General features: G+C 27.7%; 4 protein-coding genes across 8 annotated transcripts; 3 read left to right on the top strand and 1 right to left on the bottom strand.

The window, feature by feature from the left end:
• The first annotated feature begins 996 nt into the window (after window positions 1-996).
• Window positions 997-7,411, top strand: LOC126923342 (cilia- and flagella-associated protein 410). 4 transcript variants are annotated; one of them, XM_050736706.1, is made up of 10 exons: window positions 999-1,429; window positions 1,919-1,984; window positions 2,752-2,919; window positions 2,992-3,154; window positions 3,415-3,486; window positions 3,690-3,809; window positions 4,067-4,171; window positions 4,762-5,064; window positions 5,155-5,247; window positions 5,319-7,411. In XM_050736706.1, exons 1-10 carry the CDS (start codon window positions 1,350-1,352, stop codon window positions 5,427-5,429), a joined length of 1,281 nt encoding a protein of 426 aa, XP_050592663.1. In that variant the 5' UTR covers window positions 999-1,349; the 3' UTR covers window positions 5,430-7,411. The 4 variants fall into 4 exon arrangements, with proteins under 4 accessions (XP_050592664.1, XP_050592666.1, XP_050592663.1 ...); XM_050736707.1 differs by lacking the exon at window positions 3,415-3,486 and having other exon boundaries at window positions 997-1,429; XM_050736708.1 differs by lacking the exon at window positions 4,067-4,171 and having other exon boundaries at window positions 1,000-1,429.
• Window positions 7,412-7,566: 155 nt separating this feature from the next.
• LOC126923346 (protein OSCP1) lies at window positions 7,567-9,302 on the top strand. Its single transcript, XM_050736715.1, has 4 exons — window positions 7,567-8,005; window positions 8,125-8,444; window positions 8,518-8,795; window positions 8,863-9,302. Exons 1-4 carry the CDS (start codon window positions 7,894-7,896, stop codon window positions 9,233-9,235), a joined length of 1,083 nt encoding a protein of 360 aa, XP_050592672.1. The 5' UTR covers window positions 7,567-7,893; the 3' UTR covers window positions 9,236-9,302.
• A 149-nt stretch (window positions 9,303-9,451) lies between these two features.
• Window positions 9,452-11,625, bottom strand: LOC126923345 (enoyl-[acyl-carrier-protein] reductase, mitochondrial). Of its 2 annotated transcripts, none has more exons than XM_050736712.1 (5): window positions 11,009-11,625; window positions 10,702-10,938; window positions 10,233-10,454; window positions 9,943-10,173; window positions 9,452-9,861 (listed from the first exon to the last, which is right to left on the bottom strand). In XM_050736712.1, exons 1-5 carry the CDS (start codon window positions 11,198-11,200, stop codon window positions 9,631-9,633), a joined length of 1,113 nt encoding a protein of 370 aa, XP_050592669.1. In that variant the 5' UTR covers window positions 11,201-11,625; the 3' UTR covers window positions 9,452-9,630. The 2 variants fall into 2 exon arrangements, with proteins under 2 accessions (XP_050592669.1, XP_050592670.1); XM_050736713.1 differs by having other exon boundaries at window positions 10,702-10,957; window positions 11,009-11,193.
• A 123-nt stretch (window positions 11,626-11,748) lies between these two features.
• LOC126923332 (solute carrier family 12 member 9) lies at window positions 11,749-16,522 on the top strand. The gene is made up of 10 exons (XM_050736692.1): window positions 11,749-12,027; window positions 12,280-12,559; window positions 12,663-12,797; window positions 13,148-13,485; window positions 13,542-13,755; window positions 13,840-14,109; window positions 14,194-14,401; window positions 14,483-15,271; window positions 15,351-15,779; window positions 15,867-16,522. Exons 2-10 carry the CDS (start codon window positions 12,292-12,294, stop codon window positions 16,063-16,065), a joined length of 2,850 nt encoding a protein of 949 aa, XP_050592649.1. The 5' UTR covers window positions 11,749-12,027; window positions 12,280-12,291; the 3' UTR covers window positions 16,066-16,522.
• The last annotated feature ends 4,331 nt before the right edge of the window (window positions 16,523-20,853 follow it).

Raw genomic sequence — 20,853 nt, 5'->3', positions numbered from 1 at the left:
AAAAGTTTAATTAAATATTAGAAGTACATTGCTTTTTTTGTATAGATTACAGGAAAGCCACCGTAGAAGTAGAAACAACAATCAGGATGCCACAAGCACCCAAAAGGAACCAACAGCAGTAACGATCTTCGTGGAAATGATTATATGTTACGATAAAAATGAAATTATTTATTGCAAATAAAATGTATAATAAAATAAAACAAAATAAAATAAAATATAATATAATATCATTTAATATAATATAATATAATATAGTGTAAAATATATTTAAAAAGATTTTCAATAAATCAGAATAGTTTAACAGCATGTTACAGTCTTGTTATTTATCCTTTCTACTATCCAATACTATACACCAAATTATATTCTCCCGATACAAAATCGAGACCGAAGAAAATCTTTTTCGAAATTGTGCCACCTTTTATGCTATTATGTTTTTCTGATACAAAATTGTTCTTTCGACCGACAAATTTTTTTTTGACGATAGAATTTCTCAGAAAATGACGTCGTTTTCAGCAATTTCAAAAGGTTTCAAATATTTCTTATGCTATCTTATCCTCTTAATACTTACCAATTTTCTCGAACATTTTCGTCATTTTCTACGATTTATTTCTTAAACTTATAGAAATTGGAAAGGATTTGAGGATTGTGATTGTTGAAAACATTTCAGGCAATTAAAACCATTTGCTTATTTGCAAAATAAGATTATTGTAGTTATTTAATTTGCAAATTTACAATAATTGTACAATTTTACAATGTTTATAATTTTCTGTATAATAATTTATGTAATTGTGCAGTTTTACAACAACTTGATTTCGTTGCTCAATCAATGCTAAAACAACTTCTCGCGCGAAAATAATGACTGGAAAGTTATAAAGGTCGTGGTACGGCATAGCGTTTTCCCGTTCGTTTTCGAATCGACACTAAGCGTTTGTTTTCGGTCAACTTCGTACAACCCACGTGGTATAAAATCAAACGCATATTTCCCCTCTCGCTGTGCACACACACATTTCTCCCACCAAAAGAAGAAACCAGTGTATAGTTCAGCCATTCAACCGCTAGAGGCGGTAATTCGTGAAATGTACTTTGGAACTGGTAGAATACATATCAGTATTGAGAATGTTTCAGTATTTTGTGAAAGCTTTGTAATCTTACCGTATACCGTAATACTTTTCAATTAGTTGATGGCACACCATCATGGCGATGGGTTTTGGTTGCGTCTTTGATTTACAGTTAAGAAATTTGTAGTGATGGCCTGAATCGCATTTTTTTTTATAATTGTTATTAACATCTGCAAAATCTTTTAGTACTACTTTATTTTAAGTATATTTATATGAATTACAAACTTCATAATGGTAAAGTTAACAGAAGAAATGGTCGTGGCTCGGACGCGAATGTCTGACTTCTCTGCCGTAAAAAAACTTAATTGTTGGTAAGCGTTTATAACGATATTACCCTTCTCGAATGAGTTGTTATTTATTCTGCTACTATGTAATTGATTTTATATGTAATTATATTAAAATGACATGTTCACTGTAGTACATGCTTATTTTTTAAGGAGTCCCAGTAGTACAATTTATAGTTGTTTTATGTTCTTATTGGAAAATAGATTACTCCAATAATTATAAATATTTTAGGTTTTGTTATATTTAATAGAATGAAAACATTTCTTAATAATGATAAAAATATAAGAAAGTGCAATTTAATATTTGTGTTTAAAATTGTATAATTTAATTGACCAAAATAAATACAAATTAATAAAGTTGTTATACATGCTTGTATTTAATTTATAATGTTAAACAATTAGTAAACTATTTCGAATTGTCTTTTGTGGAAGAATTTTTTTTAAAGAAATATTTATAAATATATAACATACAGCTAAATATTTACATAAATTAATTTATTTATATTGTTAATATAGGGGTACAGAATTGACTGATGTAAGCATTTTAAGGAAAATGAAAAATGTGGAGGTACTGTCATTAAGGTAAATAATTAAGATCATAATCTTGAAATTTATATATATACATATAAATTATGTAGAAATTATTACTTGAAAATTGTTTTATAAGAAGAGTTCATAATAGTAATGATCTCACTTGTTTATAAGTTTTAATGCATTCTCTAATGCATTCCTACTATGGAGAGGTTTATATAAACCTCAAGATCATAGGCACAACCTACTACTTCAGAAGTTGTTCTACCCACATATTTTGAATTCATTGTAATATATTTCAATATCCTTGAAGAAAAATAAAACTAATTTGATGTAAATACTGGCACATAATGTTTCTTATAATGTATATTCAGAATAACATCAATATTAAAAACTCTATTAGTAATATATAGATTTTATTTAAATTAATTTAAATGAAATGGAATTTAGTGAAATAACAGCATTTATTACACATCTAATATATAAAATATACAGAATAGAATGTATATATATAAGAATATAATATATAATCTCATTTACTTAGGTGGTTATACCCACCTTTCTATATGAAACATTTTACCCTAGTGGTCCTATGTATTTTAAGCATGTAACTTTCTATGTTCATGTAATCTTATATTACAATTGGGTTTATATATTTTGATTTTATTTTGAAATCCATTTTTATAATTTTCAGCAAAGCTAAGTAATTGTAATATGGCATTAAAAATATAATAAACTTTAATATAAACATAAATAACATTTAACATATTCATATTAATACTATGTTATATTTTAAAATCTTTTTTATTTGTTTATAGTGTTAACCATATCAACACCCTTGCTGATTTTCAATACTGTTTAAGTCTTCAAGAATTATTTGTTAGAAATAATAATATTGAAGATTTGAATGAAGTTTGTTATCTTCAAGGTTTACCAAATTTAAGAAATTTATGGCTTGGTGAAAATCCTTGTGCTGAGAAAGAAGGGTATTGTGTATGGCAATTAAAAAATTTATTAATTATCTGAGTAGGCTAGTTAAGTAATTCATTTATTTCTAGTTATCGGTTAGCGGTTTTAAAAGCTTTACCAAATCTACAAAAGCTTGATGATGAAATAGTATCACCTGAGGAAGTGCAAACTGCATTAACAAGAGGTCGTGTTTTAGTCCATCCTCTTGACATATATGCTTCTCCACCACAATCAGATGTAGTTAGTCCAGAGGTAAAACTATTTATAAAAATAAACCTACTATACTTGTATAAATCATTTTTCATTACTTTGGTATATATAATGTCTTCATTGAAATTTTGGTTTTATTAATGATATATGTTGTGCAAATATTTTTAACTAAATCTACCATTAAATTTTAATCTATTTTTTTGTTTAATCCTATCATAATGATTCCATAAAAATAGAATGTTATGATATGTTAACACGTTTTTAACAAAGTCTTAACATTTGAATAACATTTACACAATTAGGATATTACTACTGAGTATATTGAAGAAACTGAAGTGATTCGACATCGAAGATATAGTTCCTCAAGTGATCAGGTAATATAAAATTCAAGCTGTATCAATTGTTTTTATAATAATTTCATTTCTAATAATTTTATAAACCTTGTATGATAATTTTGTTATAAAAATTACATATTATATTATGTTCTCATTATGCTATGACATATATAAATATGCATACATTTATTTAATGTACAGGTATAATTTGTTATAAGACTTATAAAACAACCTGTTCACAGAGAAGTTTTGAAGAAACACAACATGCTCAAGAAGAGTACCATGATCCAGATCATAGAAATGCAAATTATAATGCATCACCATCACATCATTATTCTCAAAATAATCAGTATACGTATGAGGTAAGTCAATTGTATGTTTATTTTGCATGTAGAAGGATTTATACTAATATGTTTATATGTGTAGTGAAAATATGAAAGAAAATAATTATTCTATATATTAAAATTCTCAATAAATTGATTTTATTTTAGTACTAAACTTAGAAATATAATTAATTTTCCGTCTTAGTAACATTGTTGAGCAATATATCTAAATTAATATTTAACGAATAAGCATGATTTTATTATTGCTCCTTTTGTCTGCAATCATATACTGACAGCAACAGAATGGACAGTCAAAGAATCAAAGCAAAGATGACACTATACGTACAGAGTCGCGCAACATCAGTGAAAACGTGGCCACTAACACTATTGAAATGATCAAGGTACATCCTATAGATTGCACAATGTTTGTGCAAAGTAGTAATTTACTTCTAGTGTTACCTTGATAGTTCTAGTGTTCATTAGTTAAACTTATGTGTTATAGTTTATCACTTAGTGATATTAATTTTAAATGGTTTTCTTTAATCAATAGCAATATGAATCAAGTATAATATATTTTGTATATTTAATCATATGCAATATATACTTGTCTTTCTAATATTTCTATTTGTATTAATATGAAGAATAATTTCAAAAACAGAAATCATTTGTGATTTAAAAAAAAAGACCATAAATTTTATTACATTTTGTGATGATATTTAAACATTTTTGTATTTGTATTAACATATTGTATTTGTATGTATTTTGTATTAACTTTTACAATAGCTTTAATTTACAGAAATAGTTTAGATTCCAGTTTAAGATAAGTAGTTATAATGAATGGTTCACTGAAGCATGGACCACCCAATTATCAATTTTATTAACAAATACAAACTAATCATTAACTTAAATTAATTTTATAATATTTTATAAATCTTAGGAATATTAGATATAAATGTATTACAAATACTTTTTGAATTATAATTATTTTTAGGAATATGATGACCGACCAGCAATTTCTAGACATAATGGAGATTATGATGACAGAAGATCTTATGCAGAATATAGTAATAATGATACACCACAACGAACATACGCACCAACATCTCCGAGGACACAATACTCTACAAATGAAATTATAGATGAAAGACGCGCAGATAGAAATAGTTATGACTATGATAATAGACTGAAATCTGAATATAAAGAACATCATGACCATAGAATTAAAGATTATGAAGAGCAACATCAACCATCATCTCAACCTAGACGAATGGCAGTTCATCATAATGTAGAGAGGGTTAGAATTAAAAATTAATGTTAATTTGAAACATGTTGACTCTCTTTCTAGCTAAAATAATGAACAAAATAGAATTTTTCAATATTACAGGAAGATTTAAACCAAGTGCATGGATGGGTAAGACATTCAGATAAGGAGAAATGTAGATCACAGTTTCACTATCACAGGAGACCTGTTACAAGAGTATGTTTCATGTGTTTTTATACAAATCTAGAAATATGGAACAAAAATAACATAAAATATTGTAATTTTAGAATTCCAACATTTTATCAGCTGTTTTATGCTTAGTTAAAGAGCTTGACTATCCGAGTTTGGAAGTAGTAGAAATGGCAGTTAGAAATCGAATGGATGAATTAGAAGAATGATGTTTCTGACGCCGTCCCCAAAATACTCAGGGGACGGTTACCTTCTCTCATATGGGTAGTGTTTCTTCAATTCCAAGTCCTGAATTTTCGGATTCTCTTGATAGTATGGTAATTCCTTGCCAGTGTATTGATAACGATGCAAACTGTAATCTTGATCATGCTACATACGATCGGCATTCGATCGATGATAACGCTGATAAACAAAAAATTCGTCGTAATGGTTATGTGGAAACTTGTTCAATGCGAAGTCCCAAAAATATATCTGTTAACCCAAATTCAAAATATTTTGGAAATAATCAAAATGCATATAAACTTAGGGACTCTGTACCAGATAATTTAATGTCTGTAGTTGGTAACTGTGAAGAAAGGAAAACCAATGATGTTAGAAGAGTAGCAAGTAGTGACAGCATCCCCCGCAGTAACTTTAACGGTTTAGCTCTAAGTCCAGGATGCAGGGTTTTGAGTCAGGATTGTGTAAGAAGATCAAAAAGTCCCGATGTTAGAAACACAATTGTCCCTCTTCGCTACATTCAGTCAGCAAAAGGTACTTGGACATATAATTTATAAGTTAAATTGCAAATAACATTAATACTCTCTCGAAATAATAATAATTTCTCTTAGAAATGTATTTCGAGAAATTCCTAAACACTATTAAGATAATCATTGCATAATTAAAACGAAATTGCATAATTTTGTCCAGTTTCTGAAGAGAATATATATATAAATATAAAATTAGAAACAATTGTGATATTTCTCCAAGGAGTAAAAAATAATATTTTATCTCAATTATTTGGATGTAATATACAATGTATGAGTATACTCAAGATGACATGTTTATGTACTTTATGTGAATAATGCAAAAATCAGAAATAATGAATTTTGCATTGTTTAGAATAAATTTAATATTTTATTGCATTAATAAGGTATTGAATGCAATGTTTTTTAACGTTACATTAATTTTGGTATAATGTTATTTATGATTTTCACAAATATAAATAGAGTTGTGTTTTTAAATAGCTAAACATAGCTTTTTATAGCAGTTTGTTTAAAATATTGCAGAACTGTTACATACTTTCAAAGAGTTTCTATAAATTACGACGTGATACAATGTACTTAAATTACAATTTGTATATAAAGCATATAATCAAAGATGAATTTATGTCGAATTAGATATTTAAAAACAAAATATTAGATAATTTTAAGTTAAGCAGGACATTCTACTTATGTTTAATACCTCTAAAAATTGAATCTTCGCAATATACAATAATTTATAAAAAAAGGTAACATAATTGCATGTACACTTATACAAGATATTTGCAAATTTTTGAGCAGTAACCGTGATAATTTTTTAAATACTGTTAAGTACCACAGAAGACCATAACAAAACTTTATATACTGCTGTAGTTTCTTTACTTTCATAATTGTTTCTATTGACAAATTTATGTGTGCATTAACAGAATATAAATGCAATAAAAATTTTATTGATATTAATTGAATTGTAAGCAGAATTGTATTTATGATATAAGTAGCATAATGTGAAAATAAGATATATGGAGATTGATTCTGTGCAACAACACATACTACAGATTAATATTAGACTGATAAATATGTATGGCATATTTTTTGGAATGAAATCTTCATATGTTATAAATGGATAAACGATATAAAAACTGAAATAACAGGGCTACTAAATTCTTTCTACAATGTAAACCGTTCCAAATAACTAAGCCAACTTCGAACTTAGATTTAAGATATTTTATAAAAATGCGGAACAAAATATTTTTTGTTATATATAACCGTCCACTTATATTATTTTATAAATAATTAATGTTATTGTTAATTAGTATTGTTAAAAGAATGATTATTATAATTAGTTGCCTAATATCTGTTAAGTGCAAAAGGCAGATGTTAAATGTTCTTTTCTTTTTTAACTTAAAACATGTTTTGAGACGAATTATATATAATAAAACCAACAGTTATAACACACGTCTTTTATTACTGTCAAAGTTTTAGACTGGAAAGAAAAAGTTAACATTGTTACTTATTAATTAATTCGATAAATATTAAGTTCTTTTAAAGAGAACCAGTTATTTATTATAACAAATTTTCTTAATCAATATATACAGTTATAATTAACTTATTGCAGTTAAGATATTAATGTTTTACAAAATAAATTAGTTACGGAGATAACTATGTATTGATTTCCGCACAATCATTTTTTCATTTAGTTACTAAATAGATCGAAATATACAATTTGAAGCAAAATGCAATGTACTTGCTTCTAAAAGGATAACTGTTCACGACTATGAAATAGAAAATATCGCGCAGTCTCATTTAAATACATTACGTCAATTAATTTTATGTACATTTCTGTCGCTAAGACGACGCTATCCGTAAACTACGTGTAAGTACTAAAACCATAAAAGTACTCAATTTTTGAAAGTGGAAGTGAAAGTAAGAAAAAATGTCATTATATGCAACACCAATACTTTATTTAAACATGGGTGGTGAAATGTTATATGTTTTACGACAAAGACTAAAGGCACAAAGGATAAGTGCTGATAAAACTATACAAGGCTAGTTTAATACTATACAAAAAAGTATACATTGTATGCTGCTAATTTATATTAGATACTTGTGTATTTTTTTATATATTTTGATTAATTTTAAAATGTCTTTTTCTATTTATATACAGTGTTAGACGAAGTAACTGCTGCTTTACTTAATCCTAAAATGCTGTCTTCCGTATTTGAGGAAAAATCTTTGACTAAGATATCTCTTTTACGACCTACTTTAGAATGTGTTGTATTATCATCAATAATGAAACTTGATAAAAGTAGTATGAATAAACTGTTCGATCTAATGATCATGATGGTTAAATATCAGTTAACTGCAGCTACTGGTCCTGTAGAAGTTGTATTGTTAATATTAAACCATACAGATGCAATGCGTGACATGGTTAGCAATCCAAATGCTCAACAATGTATTGGATTAGTACACCAAATGGTAACCGATGTAAGCATTTTACTTATTGATTAAATTATTGATTTATGTCGAATTTCTCAAAACGATTTACTGATAATTCTAGTTTTATGGTACATTAACTTTTGAAGAAGTTTGGAATGCCAGAAATGATTGTTTGAAAGAATTAGAGTATTATTCCGTGAAAGTATCTATACTTCTTAGACTTGGATTACAAAATGATGATGGTAGCTTTAATTCAATGTACCATAAATACAATGAAAAATATAAAGAAAATAAAACTCGTTTTTCTGGTACAAAATTATGTGATATAGATTTGAAAACTTACTGTGATGGTTCTTTTAATCTTTTTGGTGAACGAGGTACAATACTAGGCAAAAATATGTAAGTATCAAATATGAAATTACCACATTTTTCAAAGATAGAAACATATAAGAAGCATATTATACAGGTATTCGATGTTGTATGGCATATCAAAACTAACTTCTGAACAAGAAAATCATACTTACGTTAAAGAATGTGGTACAAAAGCAGAACTTGGTATGTTAGCTGTTCAACTGGGAACTGAAGAAACTTTGTACAAACGACCTTTTACTTTGAATTTATTTTCAACTGAAGATAATGATAATACAAATATAGAATGCGAGTCCGATTCTAAGGAGGACAGTCAGAGTGACGTTACAGTTACAAAATATGAAAAAACGAAATTTAATGAAGATTATAAAACGAAACTTGATATCATACGTACAGATCTTTTTAAAGATGATCATGAAGACATAAAATACAGCATGAATTTGTTAGAACTTTTAGATAAAACAGAATAATTTTATTTAAACTTACTTTTTCGATTACGCCATGATAATTAATAAAATAAATAAAAATTTTCTTTAATTTGCTATTTACATTCATATATAAAAATATTTCATCCTGCACAAATTAATTAATACATCTTTTTACATAGAATAGCAATATTTCAGTTTGTGTAATATATAAAAAATCGTACTTTTATAAACATTTTATATTATGAATTATAATTAACATTACTCTGCATTAAAATTTTATTTAAAAGTGCACTACAAAATATGTATTACGTAAACATTAAATTAATGTCTCTTGCACAATAATAAATATAATTATTTTTAGTTCATATAAAAAGTACTAAAGATAGAAGAAATGCAATGTTCTCAAAACTAAGTTATAATCTAAAAGAGAATTTACTTTATAGCTTAGTCATATCCAAAATATATTTCACTCCAGTTCGACCATCAGTATGGAGTGCATTAATAACAGCTTCTTGATACTGACAAAATGGAACTAACTTATGTGGTGGAGCTTTCAATCTCTTATCCTTGAATAATGCTCCTAATTCACTAAACATCTTTTCACGCTCTTTGGAATTCATATTTACCTTTGTCCATGCTGTCATCCAAAATCCTTTTAATGTTATATCCTATTTAATTTTTGAGATTATTAACAAACATTACTTACTTAATTATACTGTACATTACTTTACAAATTTTAATTAATATACCTTAAAAATAAGTGCAGACGTTGGAACTGTTAAAGGTTCTCTGGACATACCACCATAAGTTACCATAATACCTCCATGTGCTAAATGTCTTAGAACTTCTAATGCATTTTGCCCACATATACAATTAAGAGCTAATTTTGGTGAAGGTAACTTTTTACTTTTAAAAATCTGAGTTTTCCTTATTTCATCTTCAGTAAGAATTTCATCTGCACCCAAGCTCGTCAAGTAATTCTACACAGGTTTTATTAATCAATGGAACTAAAACTTCAATTTTTTAACTGTTTTTATACCTTTAATTCCTCTATATTAGGTCTGTCTCTTATAACACTAACAGATTTGTAATTCCATATTTTACATAGTTGTATAATCATCTGTCCAACAGCTGAATTCCCACCATTTTGAATTACAGTATCACCAGGTTTTAATTCCACAAAATCTTTAAGCATTCTGTACGCAGTACATGGATTTACATTTAACATACTAGCTTCTACAACGCCAACTTCTTTTGGAACCTAAGATTTTAACATGTATCAAATTTTGAGCTATTGTGATAAATATTAGGTTGTTCCAAAGTTCCTTTTGTTTTATAAGAAAATAATAGATGCGTAACATTTTTTGTTTTATATTATTTTATTAAATTATATATGATGAATATAAAACAAAAAATGTTGTGCATCTATTATTTCCTTATAAAACAAAAAAGAATTTTGGGACAACCTAATATATACAAACCTTATTACCTGAAATCACATTATATACCTTCAGAAGTTCTTCCACAGTATAATTTGCATGCGTTCTCCATGTTCCTAAATGCGTGCCATTTGGTATAACTCTATCTCCAATATTTAAATATTTTACATTAGATCCAATAGCTATTATTTCACCAACTCCTTCATTCCCTGGAATAGCTGGTAAAGGTGGTTTACTAGGATATTTACCCTGTATTGTATTTATGTCTGCTGGATTAACAGGAGCTAACAACCATTTGACAGAAACCTTTATTAACAATAAATAACTTTTTATTAGAATGCATTAAAAAAAAAGTTAATCATTTTAACTGAATTACCTGATTATTTTCTGGTTGATTAATAGATTGTGTTGTAACGTGTAAAACATCTACAGGTTCTCCATATTCTTTATAAAATAAAGATTTTACAGAATCTGTTTTAACAGTAGCAGTCATTTTACGAAACGACATAAAATTTGTAACAATTGATCGTGATAACGGTGAAACTAAGTTTCTCATGTATATGACCATTTTAGTGTTCTATATGATACCTAATAATACTTATTCAAATGTTTTTTTTTTTTAATTATTCGTTTAAATAATGTCAATGATAATTGAGAGATGATGCAGTGGATTACTATAATCAGCTATAAACATATGTCTACCTAGATACGTTAATATAGGATCTTAATTTACATATATAATATATTATTATAAGCGTTACATGTATTAAGACAAATTTATTCAGTTTAATTATTAATTAAATGATTAATTATTGTTTATATTTATTAATTTATTAACAAAATTTCCGGGTATTGTTGTTTTGTTATTGTTATATATTTATATAAATATATTTAAAAAATAATATTTGCATTACTTAGATACAAAGAGCTTATATAGTTTGAATAATTTTCAGCACTTATTTGACATATTTTTGTTAAATGTTCCTGTTTTGTGATTATAAAATCATATTAAAATATTAGTGGTTGTAGCAGAGGGTAAATTATATCAGGGAGTTGTGCCTGGTTGTACTATCAGTAATACCAAGCGTGAATTAAGAAATTTTATGAGTAGATAGGGAATTTGTATAATATTAAAAAAGAAAAACAAAAAGGAGAAAAAGAATAAAAAACATGATAATTTTTTAATCTTAAAAGGTAGTTTCAATAGATAAGAAAACAGTTGTAATTAGTACATTTTGACATGAGCTTAATAATCTCGAATTGTTACAATTTGTACAGTTACGATTTGACATTTCAATACATGACATCATAAGTTTCTAGCTTTATTGCATGTAACAATAATTTTATACATTGTTATGTACATAGAAGAACTAAGTGGATTAATATAATATCAAGGTAAATCGTTAAATAAAATTTGATATTTAGACTGTTTTTATTATATCACAATAGCTTCTACATAGTCAAGTTTACTGTTGAAAGTTTTAATGAAATAAATGAATCTATATATTTATATTATCTATATATAGATATATATTTATTACGAATCTATATATTTTTTATTATTAATCAATTCCTAAAGTGAATGTGATAATTAAAGTATTATGAAGATTATTATTATATATGTTCTTTTGCAAATTATTGATTTAGGAAATTAGAAAAATGATGGCTTCAGAAGTAGGTTCTACAAACAATGAACCTGTACATGTCAAGATCAGTAGTGAAAAAGCTCCTCTAATCCATGGAAGAAGTGTTCTATATAGATTAAGCAATTTCTTTAAATTTGGACGAGTACAACAGGCAGAAGGAGATGGATATGTAGAATTTGGTACTTTGAGTGCAGATAGTAGCCGGACTTTGGGAACATTCGCTGGTGTATTCAGTCCTGTTACATTATCGATGTTCAGTGCCTTAATTTTTATACGCATGGGTATGAATTTTACAGAAGTAATTCAAGATATTGTGTTGAGTTTGTATAATTTCAATGATGAAACTAAATATACATCATCATGTAAATATACTTTACATTGTAGGATATATCGTAGGCAATGCTGGATTACTTGTTACTTTGATACAATTCATAATTGCATATGGAATTTTGTTATTTACTGTAGCATCTGTATGTGCAATTTCAACAAATGGAGCAGTTGAAGGAGGTGGTGCTTATTGTATCCTTATTTGAATTTTGTTATTTTCAACAATTAATAATCTGTTACACATAAAATCCATCTGTTATTTAAAGATAAGATATCAGTTACTACCTTATGTTTTTAATATATATATATATATTGAATATGTTAGATAATGACATATATTTAATCGTTGTTTTTAATATCAAATTATTGATCTTTAGAATTATTATATATCAAAATATACTTAAATATCAAAAAATTATAATATATAAAATTTTTATCATACATATATTTTCTTTTGGAAGCAAGTTTGCAATGAAAATTATAAAATATTCTAGAACTTTAAATATATTTTATACAAGTTTTTCCTACTAATTATTGTACAGTTATGATTAGTCGTACACTTGGACCAGAATTTGGTGGTTCTATTGGTACATTATTTTTTATGGCTAATATTGTCTCGAGTGCTCTTTGTATTTCTGGATGTGCAGAAGGTTTGATAGAAAGTTTTGGACCATCTGGTTATTTAGTTGGTAAAAGTGCACTGATACCAGATGGTGGATGGTGGAGATTTTTATATTGTTCTATATTAAATACTGCCAATTTAGTAGTATGTCTAATAGGAGCTGCAATGTTTGCAAAAACTAGTGTTGCAATTTTGGCTGTTGTATGTGTCTGTCTAATAAGTGTCTTTATAAGTTTTTTGGCCAAGGGATATATGGAGGTAATGTTATGGAGAGCACAAAAATGATCAGAAACGTGATTTGTCTCTTATTACAGATACCAATTCCAAATGCGAATATGCTGGTTCAAAATGCAACAGAACATGTTAATGGCACTTATACAGGATTGCTGTCATCCACTCTTATAAGGAATCTTTACTCAAATTATAGTGCAGATTATTCAAGTAAAGGAACAATGACTGATTTTGCAAGTGTTTTTGGTGTATTATTCAGTGGCGTTACTGGTATAATGGCTGGTGCTAATATGAGTGGTATTTAAAAAGATTATTAATCAAAATAGTTTTTATTTTTATTCATGTTTAAAGTTTTAATATATAATAATTATTTATATATAGGTGAATTGAAAAATCCAGGGAGAAACATTCCACGTGGAACTTTGTCAGCAGTATTATTTACATTTATATGTTATATTCTTCTATCTATTCTTACAGCTGCAAGTACAAGTCAATTTTTATTGCAAAATGATTTTATGTATATGATGCCAATTAATATTTGGCCACCATTCGTGGCAGTTGGTATATTAACAGCAACATTTAGCGCTGGTTTAAGTAATTTGATAGGGTCAAGTAGAGTTTTGGAAGCTCTAGCAAAAGATAATGTATTTGGTGAGTGATCAAAATATAAAGTTTTTATAACTTTCTTTTATATTTATTTATTTTGTCTACATTTTGCGTGTTTTATATTTATAGGTTCTGGTTTAAATTTTATAATACAAGGAACATGGAAAGGAAATCCAATTGCTGCAGTTTTAACTTCATGGACTTTAGTTCAAATAATTTTACTAATAGGTTCTTTGAATATCATTGCTCAGCTTAATTCAGTGTTGTTCTTGTTAAGCTATTTGGCTACTAATTTAGCCTGTCTTGGTCTTGAACTTGCAAGTGCTCCAAATTTTAGGTATCTTTTATTTTGAATTTACCTAATTCTGAATACTTTTAAGTATACAAAGTAATTATAATGCTTGTATATCTTTTACAGACCAACGTTTAATTATTTTACATGGCATACGGCTACAATTGGTCTTCTCGGTACATTAATAATGATGTTTGTTATAAATAGTATTTATGCTTCCAGCAGTATAATACTTTGCCTAATTTTAATCATTGTGTTGCATTTATTTTCGCCAAGTAAAAATGCTCCTTGGGGAAGCATATCTCAAGCACTGATATTTCATCAAGTTCGAAAGTACTTATTAATGTTAGATTCACGTAAAGATCATGTAAAATTTTGGCGACCACAAATACTGCTAATGGTAGCATCTCCACGATCAGCGTGTCCACTTATAGATTTTGTAAATGACTTGAAAAAAGGAGGACTGTACGTAATAGGACACATAAAAGTTGGAGAATTTTTGGGCCAGAATATCGATCCCACTATAGAAGAGTATCCACATTGGCTAAGTTTAGTTGATCATATGAAAGTAAAGGCATTTGTCGAACTAACAGTTACGAAAACTGTACGCGAGGGATTACATCACTTAATTAGGATATCGGGAATGGGAGCTATGAAACCAAATACAATTGTTCTTGGTTTTTATGACGAAGAAGCATCGATAGATTTCTTCAAGAATTCACAGTATGCGACTGATATATTTGAGAACGTTTCAACCTTATCAAACAGTACTGCGTTTCCTTTAAGACAGACAAATGCAGAAAAAAATCTGGATCCAATACAATATGTAGGAATGTGTTCAGATGTGTTAAAGATGAAAAAAAATTTGTGTTTATGTCGAAATTTTCATACATTAAACAAATTACAAATAACTAAGTAAGCACATGATTAATTTTTCATTAATATATGATTAATTTATATCGTTATATAATTTTTTAATATTGTTGTATTTTAGGAATTCTTCTTTAAAATATATAGATGTATGGCCTGTGAATTTTTTCCAACCAACAGATCAAGATCCATTTGATACAACATCATTATTTATGTTGCAACTTGCATGTATTATTAATATGGTACCTATATGGAAAAATCTACATCTCAGGGTATTTCATTGTGAAGTTTCAGATAATAATGCAAGTTTGAGCGTCTCAGATTCACATAATTCGATTAGCGAATTTCCTCGAGTTTCTAACGAACTTCGTATAAGAAAATTATTAAATATGTTGAGAATATCAGCATCTATTAAACAAATTCCTAATTGGGGTACGCAAATAAGTGGGTTAAAGGGCCATTCTCTCATTGATTCGGCAGTGGAAAGTCAATATGAATCGAGTACTGAAAGTAACGATATCTTAAGTAATGTTTCACGTGCTTATATTTTGAGGTATCTTGTCTACATACATATTTTATTTAATGTCTGATATTTAACAATTTTGTACTGTTCTTTTATTATATTCATTTTATTTTACAGTGTGAATCAATTAATTAGACAACATTCTTCACAAACTGCTACAATATTTATATATTTACCTGCACCTCCAATATCAAATACATGGGATGAAAATACTTTATATCGTCAGTATCTCCAACTGTTAACAGAATTAACAGCAGATTTACCACCCATAGTATTAGTACATGGTGTGAGTGCTGTTACATCGACAACATTATAATAATATGTAAATATAGGAATAGAAATTCTTATTGTGTAATTTCTATACAGAAAAGTATTAGTTAATGAATAATTTATATGACCTTAAGTTATAACTTTTATATATGCTATGTTTTTGAAAAAATTACGGGATTTGAAAAAATTCTCAAATACCAAAAATGTTTCTTTTTACAAACTAACGATTATGAGAATTTCAGCAATAATAATGCGTTCTTATTACAATAAGAAAATCTCGTAACGAATATAGATTATTGCTGTGATAATGAATTTATTCTATAAGAGAATCTTTAAATATAAATATTTTTTAAATATTGTAATACGTCTTTACTAATAAATCCGTAAGCTGATATCTTATCATATTCATATATGGAACTACATATTTCTATACCAATTTTTTGTACTGCACTTGATATTAAAATAAATGCAATAAAATAACATTATTAAGATCAGACGTAAAATTAACTAAGCATCATTTTTATATACACTTTATGAATTAATTAAAATTTTATACATGCTCATTAATGATACTCAAATAAATGATTGATTCGATAACTATTTTTTGTTGTATGAAATTTTTAAAAGTTTGAGAAGACATTTATCATAATTTAATATAGTAGTAACGAAATTACGAAAATCGCTTTACTTAATCTTTAAATTTTTAGCTGAATTATTTTGTAATCCTAGCACAATTGTTTTTATTGCAATGTGTTTATTCATAACTAGGCTATATGTGCAACTAACTAACTTGAACAATTGTTCAAGACGATGACTAGAGATAATAGTGGTAGTAGTGTATCTGAACGATATATTAAGTTAGAAATGTGTATATTATTTGAACTTAATTATATTGATTATTACATTATTGTCTTAAATTTTAAATCATTACGAGTGAACCGAGTTTTAAGAGGTTACCAAGAGATCATTGCACACTTGAGCTCTTTTCAAATATCTCGATAGAATCATATTAGGCATAAGTGAAAACCATCCCCAGTTATTAGAGGTGAAAGAAATTAAATAGGTAATTATTAAATTTATTGTTTATTAATTAGGATATATATACAAGGTTCAAAAAGGTAAGCGTAAAGAGGATAGCTGCTTGAGTCTGAACCTTTTGAAAACCTTGATTCTGAAAATGATCTTGACCTTGAAATTCAGGATCAAATTTTTTTATTATTGCAACCTATTCTAGTCATTATGAGGTACAAAAGTCTGAAAGAAATTATAGATCGCTAATGATCCCATCTCTTGGAAAAAGTGAGAAAGTTTTAATAATTCTTAAACTGGTTTTCACATATTCACAATATGTGTACATTCTGCAGTCAGATGATAGAAATGTAGCATCTATTGATATAAATTGATATCCTAAATCTATCATTATATATTGCATAACTTCTTTTCTTTGTTCCTTCGTTTTCTTTACATGTGTTTCTTTCTCTTTCCTTTTTCTCACTACTTAGAAAAGTACCTGACAATGAACTTGAATGTATGGGTCCTATATAAAAGCTTTACTGACCGTAGGTTGAGTATGACTAGTTTGGAGAATAAATTCTTTTAAAACAGCTTGTTTTAAAAATGGAAGAATGATTTTTCGTACGAAAATCCGTCTGAATATACTCTTTTCTAAATTTATAGTACTTGTATGTATTTTTCAATAATCTCGTGTTTATATCGATTTACTTGTATATTTGGAGAGTTATAGTTAAATGACGATAACATTAGTAAATACAAATAGGATTAACTAAGGGTTGTTGCAAAATGCTAATCATTATTGTTGATGTTCACGTATTGATCATATAGTAATCAATTGTTGCTATTTATTAAACAAGTCAAACTCGTTAACCATTTGCATAACGCATTGTCAATGCATTTACGTAATTTATCTATATAACAACGTACTTTACATATAAATGTTGTTATAGTTTTCACTAATTGATAACGATTTTTTAATATCTTTAACACCATATATTACCTGGCTTTGAAGCAACTTAAATAGATTAAATTTTGACACATTTTTTTTATCGAAGAAAGCAAGTTCGTAAAATAAATATTTATTCAAATAGTTTTTTAGATACTTGTTTCTGAGAAAAAGTATGCAAATTTCGAGGCTAAGAAACTAAAATATAGTATCCGTTTATCAGGAATTATAAAAAGATTTTTTTATTTTCCTGGAATTGAATGATTCTTGTTTGGGAACAGTAGTAGATCATGTAATAGATCACTTGAATTTCTGGTATATTTCTTTCCAAAAATGTCGGTAATCAAAGTTAACGAGCATCAATTTTAAATTTTAATTCTTTATTTGTTACTATATTTCCATTTCAAAACACCTATGTATAAATCTCTACATAGGTACATTTCGACACATTAAACATAACCAGCAATCGTTAATACGTAAATGAGTTTAATTCAGGCTATATTGTTGATTTGCAAGTTTAATCGGACAAATATTCCATTTCTGTTGTACATTAGTTTTTTATAGAATCTCGACATCTCAAAATGATCTTGCCCTTTTTATTTGTTCCGTGTATTGTTAATAGATATAATAAATCGTGTAACACATGTTAACACAATGATACTTTCAACGTTGACGTTCACACCAATTCTTTTCGGTTGGCAAACATAAATGAAAATAAGAGCGTTCAGTAATTGCAATAAACGCGATTTCCTTCGTTACATCGTAAAAATAGAATAGGAAGGCGGCGTAACATTATTTTTTGATAAATGGAAAGAAGCGAAATGCCTTGTTACGCAAATGCGAAGGAAAAGTAGCAGGTGATTTGGATGTTTAACTGATATAAAAGAAGATCTCGCGACTTGGGAAAAATTGGGAAACGCTATGATGGAGAATGATGAATCATTCTGCATAGGTATCACGCGCAACAAACCGCCGAGTCCAGTCTCAGTTTTAATCATTGTTTAGTTCAAATTAACTCAGTCAATTAAACGCGCTGTCTGGTAGCGACAGCTCGCAGCCATCCGCTGCTCTGAACAATATAGCTTACGTATGGTAATTCGAAATAGCATTCCCGTGAGCACCATATGTCAGCGACATGGAATTAATTATCACCATGGATTCCCTACTGTACTTTACCCCTCGTTTCGTTCGTCCCTTCGATTCGCACAACGATGTTACTCTGTATTATATTTGTCACGTTTTGTTTAATGCTGACTAATATCGACTCAATATCAGAGCCGTCGGTATTACGATATCCTTCGAAATATTTGGTACCTCGTAGGTAGCTGTAAATACGGTTTTATTATAATGCAAACTGATGCAGTGGCATGTTCTGTAGATGTTCCATATACCAACAATATAGTCTTGTACATTCATAAATGAATAATGACGGTTAGTATTTGTCAAGCAAATTGTGATTATAACTGCCATGTAGAGATTATATTTGGTGAATTGGAATTATAATATCTTAAATATTTCTACTCAAGGATTTAATTTACATCGAATTCAATTTCTGCTAGAGACGTGGAAGATTCTCTATGTTGTATCAATAGGTATATGTATAATTATCAATTAACCGTTGTCTAAACTTGTTGCCAAATGTTAGAATTCAGTGGTTGATTAATCGCTTTCAATTGAAAGGTATCCAAAAAACATTGTCATTAAGTGTATCCCAAATCAATCAACAAGATACATGATTGGCAGTGACTTCAAAATACTATCATTCGATACCCTTTCGCTCGATTAAATCGAAACGCAAGAGAGCGAATCGTTTTACAAAGAATATACAATGTAAATATTGTTCAATTATTCTGACCTTAAAACACGCATACTTTTTCCATTTAACAAATATCGGAAAGCATCTATCGACGCTAAATTTCACGATATAAAATATAATGTAATGTATCATATACATTGATAATAATTCTACACATGACAGAGAATTATATTTCATCAATTTTATATGTATTTCATCGTAACTATTACGAGAAGTCATTTTTAGTATTAGTTACATACAGTTAGTAGTTGTAATTACACGTGTATGCCGTGAATGTTTTAAGTACCAGTAACAGTATAGTATACCGTTCGTCGTTCTCCCCGTGTTATTTTCGACGATCGGTTTTAACGTTACAATTTCTCTCTACACGACAAACATTCATTACAAACATAAATTTATCTCTTTTCCCTTACGTCCAACTTTTCATATGTTTATATCAGTATTTCCTTATTTACGTACAATTTAATTAAAAGCAATGTATAATTTGATATTCCATGATATTTCCCTGGATAATTTGATATTTCATACTTATTATTTTGTACTTCTATATACTATTTATCATATTTTTCTTTTGTCTGCCGATTAATAAAAGATCTGTAAATAGTGACTGTAATACTGAATCTACAACAGTGAATGTAATACTTGTAATACTGTTACTATCATTATTAGCTACTAGCAGTTTAGTTTAGCCTTTGACCAAGAAATGGAAGCTTATTTACAAAATTTACATGATACTGCAAAAGGTTCGATGATCTTTTACTTACCTAATTTTTCGTAAATATCTTAATACTTATGGAGGGAAATATATATACATATTCGAATTAGAATATGATTCTGTATCATCGAAATTCACTAGGAGAAGTTGAAACAGGAAGTTAAAAATTTATTCAGAAGCCAAGATTCATATTTGAAAACTCTAGATTGCATGTGCATTTCGAATATGGTAAAATTAATCGCATGGATAAATGTGAGATAAATTATGTATAATATTACGCGGAAAGAAAAAATACCGATGATTATGCAACACCTCATATTAATTGGTATAATTGACTAATAAA

Source organism: Bombus affinis, chromosome 13 (genome assembly GCF_024516045.1).
Source record: "Bombus affinis isolate iyBomAffi1 chromosome 13, iyBomAffi1.2, whole genome shotgun sequence".
NCBI lineage: Eukaryota > Metazoa > Arthropoda > Insecta > Hymenoptera > Apidae > Bombus > Bombus affinis.
The sequence above is the reverse complement of the archived record's forward strand: the minus strand, read 5'-3'. Positions and strand labels throughout refer to the sequence as shown.

What these genes read in the sequence shown, in the direction of transcription:
- LOC126923332 (XM_050736692.1), top strand. Translation starts at nt 12,292, where the DNA reads ATGATGGCTTCAGAAGTAGGTTCTACAAACAATGAACCTGTACATGTC. An exon ending in GGCTGGTGCTAATATGAGTG is followed by an intron (nt 13,756 to 13,839) that starts GTATTTAAAAAG and finishes ATTTATATATAG; the next exon opens with GTGAATTGAAAAATCCAGGG. An exon ending in AGCAAAAGATAATGTATTTG is followed by an intron (nt 14,110 to 14,193) that starts GTGAGTGATCAA and finishes TTATATTTATAG; the next exon opens with GTTCTGGTTTAAATTTTATA.
- LOC126923346 (XM_050736715.1), top strand. Translation starts at nt 7,894, where the DNA reads ATGTCATTATATGCAACACCAATACTTTATTTAAACATGGGTGGTGAA. An exon ending in TGCTGATAAAACTATACAAG is followed by an intron (nt 8,006 to 8,124) that starts GCTAGTTTAATA and finishes ATTTATATACAG; the next exon opens with TGTTAGACGAAGTAACTGCT. An exon ending in TACACCAAATGGTAACCGAT is followed by an intron (nt 8,445 to 8,517) that starts GTAAGCATTTTA and finishes TGATAATTCTAG; the next exon opens with TTTTATGGTACATTAACTTT.
- LOC126923342 (XM_050736706.1), top strand. Translation starts at nt 1,350, where the DNA reads ATGGTAAAGTTAACAGAAGAAATGGTCGTGGCTCGGACGCGAATGTCT. An exon ending in GTAAAAAAACTTAATTGTTG is followed by an intron (nt 1,430 to 1,918) that starts GTAAGCGTTTAT and finishes TTGTTAATATAG; the next exon opens with GGGTACAGAATTGACTGATG. An exon ending in TTCATCATAATGTAGAGAGG is followed by an intron (nt 5,065 to 5,154) that starts GTTAGAATTAAA and finishes TCAATATTACAG; the next exon opens with GAAGATTTAAACCAAGTGCA.
- LOC126923345 (XM_050736712.1), bottom strand. Translation starts at nt 11,200, where the DNA reads ATGGTCATATACATGAGAAACTTAGTTTCACCGTTATCACGATCAATT. An exon ending in CTAATATAGAGGAATTAAAG is followed by an intron (nt 10,174 to 10,232) that starts GTATAAAAACAG and finishes AAACCTGTGTAG; the next exon opens with AATTACTTGACGAGCTTGGG. An exon ending in CGTCTGCACTTATTTTTAAG is followed by an intron (nt 9,862 to 9,942) that starts GTATATTAATTA and finishes AAAATTAAATAG; the next exon opens with GATATAACATTAAAAGGATT.